Raw genomic sequence first — 3,542 nt, 5'->3', positions numbered from 1 at the left:
TCCTCTCCTCTCCTCTCCTCTCCTCTCCGTATACAATTTCTTCTTGCTCTTCTGTCAAACTAAACAAGACCAGGGCTGTTATATGAAACAGCAAATCTCTGCTGGAGAAGAAGAAATGTGATCATCAAAGGATGCCGGAGAAACCTCCTTGTTTTCAGATGGAAAACAGGGATCCATTCTTGGTATGTTACTACTCTGGTATATGCCAGTCCTCTTCTGGCTGTGTCCCATCCATAAAAGAGCCTGAGGAGACTTCCCAAGCACAGGAGGAGGGTAACTAGTTTACAGCCACCACTCCCAGTCACACAACTATCACATGCTTTTTTCCAAGATAACTTCCCAACTGTGGTCTCTTTCTCCAGCTTGACCTTTAGGAGCTTGCTCAAAAGTCAGAGCTGTGCTTAACTGATTTTCTGTGTTGTCAATGTAGGGGAGACATGTGAAAGCCAGTGGAAGGCCTGTATCCGGCACTACCCTGCTCCCTGGGCAGAACTCGCTGTTGAGAACCTCATCCTGACGGTGCCATCTGACAGCATCCGCCACATGGAGAACCCACGGCCGCTGCTGACCCTGTGGAATGAGATCATGGTGGCAATAAGCAAATTGGCAGCCATACCAACAAAATTCCCAAGGCCAGAGAGGATTGTAACAGATGTCCAAATCTCATATGGTAGGTACATTGCCATATGGCTGCCTTGAGGGGCTACAAGACAAATGGCCTCTAGCAGCAATGTCTGTTCCTTCAAGGTTATTTTGCTAAAACCAGACTGAGAACATACGTAAGCTGTCAAATGACTGTGACCCTTGCATAACTGTGAGCTACTCCATCAGGATGGAAGCATGGTAAGGCAGGGCTTAAAAAAAACATATTGACCCTTTCAGATGCCTCCTGGCTTCCAAACCTGGTGTTGTCTCACTTAGCTGTTCTGCTGCCTGGCTGTGGTAAGAGGCAGAGCTGCTGACTGCAGCAGCTTTGACTCACGTGTAGTGAGTTAAATTCTGGTTAAATTAATCATCCCACAATGAGACAACAGCTTGGCATGAACCCTGTTGTCCTAACCCTTTGCTAAGCCACATGGAAAGAATTTGTTGCACATCTTGGGAGTGTTAAGTTCTGCTATCCTGAGCAAATGCCAGTTAAAAAGATCATAGTCTGCAGGCACAAAATTCCCTCCTGTTTTGGATGGGCTAAACGGTTTGACTCACATTTCTGGACCTGAACTTTTTGGGTGCCAATGGCTGCTAAATGCATGCATCCCTCTTATTAAAAAAGAGGGACCTCAAGATCTTAAATAGTTCCTGCAGGAAAGGGGTTGCCACTCATGTTCTCCACCTTGGGTAGTGTACAAGCGTAGTGTTCAGCCAAAGCCAGCTGCATAGGCTCTCTATATAGTGAGTGTAGAGGGCTGCTTATCCCCTCCTACAATAGGTGTTTAAGTTCAGGGAGGTGACTCTTGTATGAAGCTTTGGGAATCTTCAAGAAGAAGGACAGACCAGGGATGAAGACACCAAGAAGACATAGGTAAAATCCCTTGTAGTGCAGGGTTCTTACCTAGCATGTTGCTGGGAAGTTGTTTATATTATAGCCATTAACCTGTGAGGCTAAGAACAGACTTAAACATGACAAGCTTTGCAGCCCTTAAGCATGACTAACTGTGACTTCCATGTGTCTCATCCACACTGCTGACTACTGGAGTGCAGAGCTGCAGTATCCACACTCTACATAGGAAGACTCAAGCTCTGCCAGGGTGCTGAATCACATTATTGCATGATTGGGTTGGTGTCAGCTGTGCTCAGTTGGTGACAGTTCAGGTGTGTTCTGGGCAATGGTCAGGCTTTTTCCCTCATCCTAAATTCTCAACCTCAGTCCAACTGTGAGTACATGCCTACGTGTAAAAATGGAAAGCAGGAGAAACTGTGCTTAACTGATAGTTCAGTACTACCTTTACATTGCTCATTTGACTGTTCCTTAGGGTAAAACTTAGAATCATAGAATCATAATTGTTGGAAAAGACTTCTAAGATCATTAAATCCAATCATCAACCCGACACCACCATGCCCACTAAACGATGTCCTGAAGTGCCGTGTCTACACATTTTTTTGAACACCTCTAGGAATGGTGACTCCACCACTTCCCTGGGCAGCCTGTTCCAATGCTTGAGTACTCCTCCAGTAAATAATTTTTTCCTAATATCCAATCTTAACCTCCCCTGGTGCAACTTGAGGCCAAACTTGTAGTATTTTCTTATCTCACAAAGGGAAAAATTTGTCATTCATGGTAATACAGTGTGGTTTGTGAGATGGAGAAAAGGCACTAGAGAAATGAAAAAAAAGGAAATATTGTCATTTCCATCTAAGAGGCACTGGGGTGAGCACTTATGTGTTGGTCTTGATGATCTTAAAGGTCTTTTCCAACCACTATGATTCTGTGATTCAGTGTTGGTACCTGTCTTTCCTGCAGGCTGGATGCATGCTGGCTACCCCATCATGGGCCATGTAGATTCACTGAAGGAGATGTTAGATATAAAGCACATGCAAACTACTGGTCTTTGGGGTCCTGTCCATGAGCTGGGACACAATCAACAGCAGCAAGCATGGGAGTTTCCCCCGCATACCACAGAGGCCACCTGCAACCTCTGGTCTGTCTATGTTCATGAGGAGGTGCTGGGGATTCCCAGGCATCAGGCCCATCAGGCGCTTAAGTCACACTGTCGGAAGGAAAGGATAAGACAGTATCTGAAGAAAGGTGCTCAACTAAAGGACTGGGAGATGTGGACTGCTCTGGAGACGTACCTGCAGGTAATGGGGGAAAGTGGGTGCATTCTTAGTGCAGCCAGTGAAAACTGTGTCAGAAGGATGTCTACAGCCTGGTGACTGTAGCTGTCATGCCTTTTGAGTGTTTGCTTATATTCTGAATTCATCTTGGGCCCAGAAAGCACCTGAGAGGTATACAGATAGAGTGTCTTCTTGTTATAGAGCATGGGACAATGACAATCAAACTTGGGCACAGCTCTTTAATCTGCTGCAGATTTCCCGTAGGACATTGGGATAGTTGGCAAAAAAAACCCCTTGGCATTGTAAAGTGTCTAGAAGAGTCAAATGTCTAGCAGTATCCTGGTGAGTTACCTGGCTAGACTCCTCTTTACGAAACAAGAGCAGGGTGTTTGTATCAGCAGATGCGCTGAGTGGAGCCAGTGTAGTCCATCAGGTGGCAAAGGGACAGGTTCATCTTATGCTCCTGCACATGTCACTGGATCCCTCACTGGTCTAGACTCTGAGTCATGAACCCTGTCCTAGATTAAAGTGCATTCTTTTGGGAAGCATGCAAGAGAGATTTTTCCCTTCCTCCTTTCCCTCAAGCCGTGTAGCAACCAGCAGCCTAATGGAGAGAGCCCTCAACATGATTTAACTGGGGACTTTGAGGTGAATGTCCATTAGAATGGCCTGAGCTACTGACTGTTGTGGGGTGAGTGTCCCTCAGCCCCCTTGTGTGGGACCTCTCACTTCTTATGTGAACAACAAAATATTTATTGGAGGAGTAT

At 45.8% G+C, this 3,542-nt stretch overlaps 1 protein-coding gene across 1 annotated transcript in view; it reads left to right on the top strand.

Moving 5' to 3' along the window:
• The window catches only part of TCAF2 (TRPM8 channel associated factor 2), a 15,848-nt gene that overhangs the window by 9,604 nt on the left and 2,702 nt on the right, over positions 1 to 3,542 (top strand). The window contains exons 5-6 of the mRNA XM_010172712.1: positions 431 to 670; positions 2,462 to 2,799. Of these exons, the coding sequence (XP_010171014.1) occupies positions 431 to 670; positions 2,462 to 2,799 (578 nt within the window). The remainder of the gene's footprint in view (positions 1 to 430; positions 671 to 2,461; positions 2,800 to 3,542) is intronic.

The sequence above is a fragment of the Antrostomus carolinensis genome, unplaced genomic scaffold, assembly GCF_000700745.2.
Source record: "Antrostomus carolinensis isolate BGI_N321 unplaced genomic scaffold, ASM70074v2 scaffold8400, whole genome shotgun sequence".
Lineage (NCBI taxonomy): Eukaryota > Metazoa > Chordata > Aves > Caprimulgiformes > Caprimulgidae > Antrostomus > Antrostomus carolinensis.
Note: the sequence above shows the minus strand (reverse complement) of the source record. Positions and strands in the feature narration are given on the sequence as shown.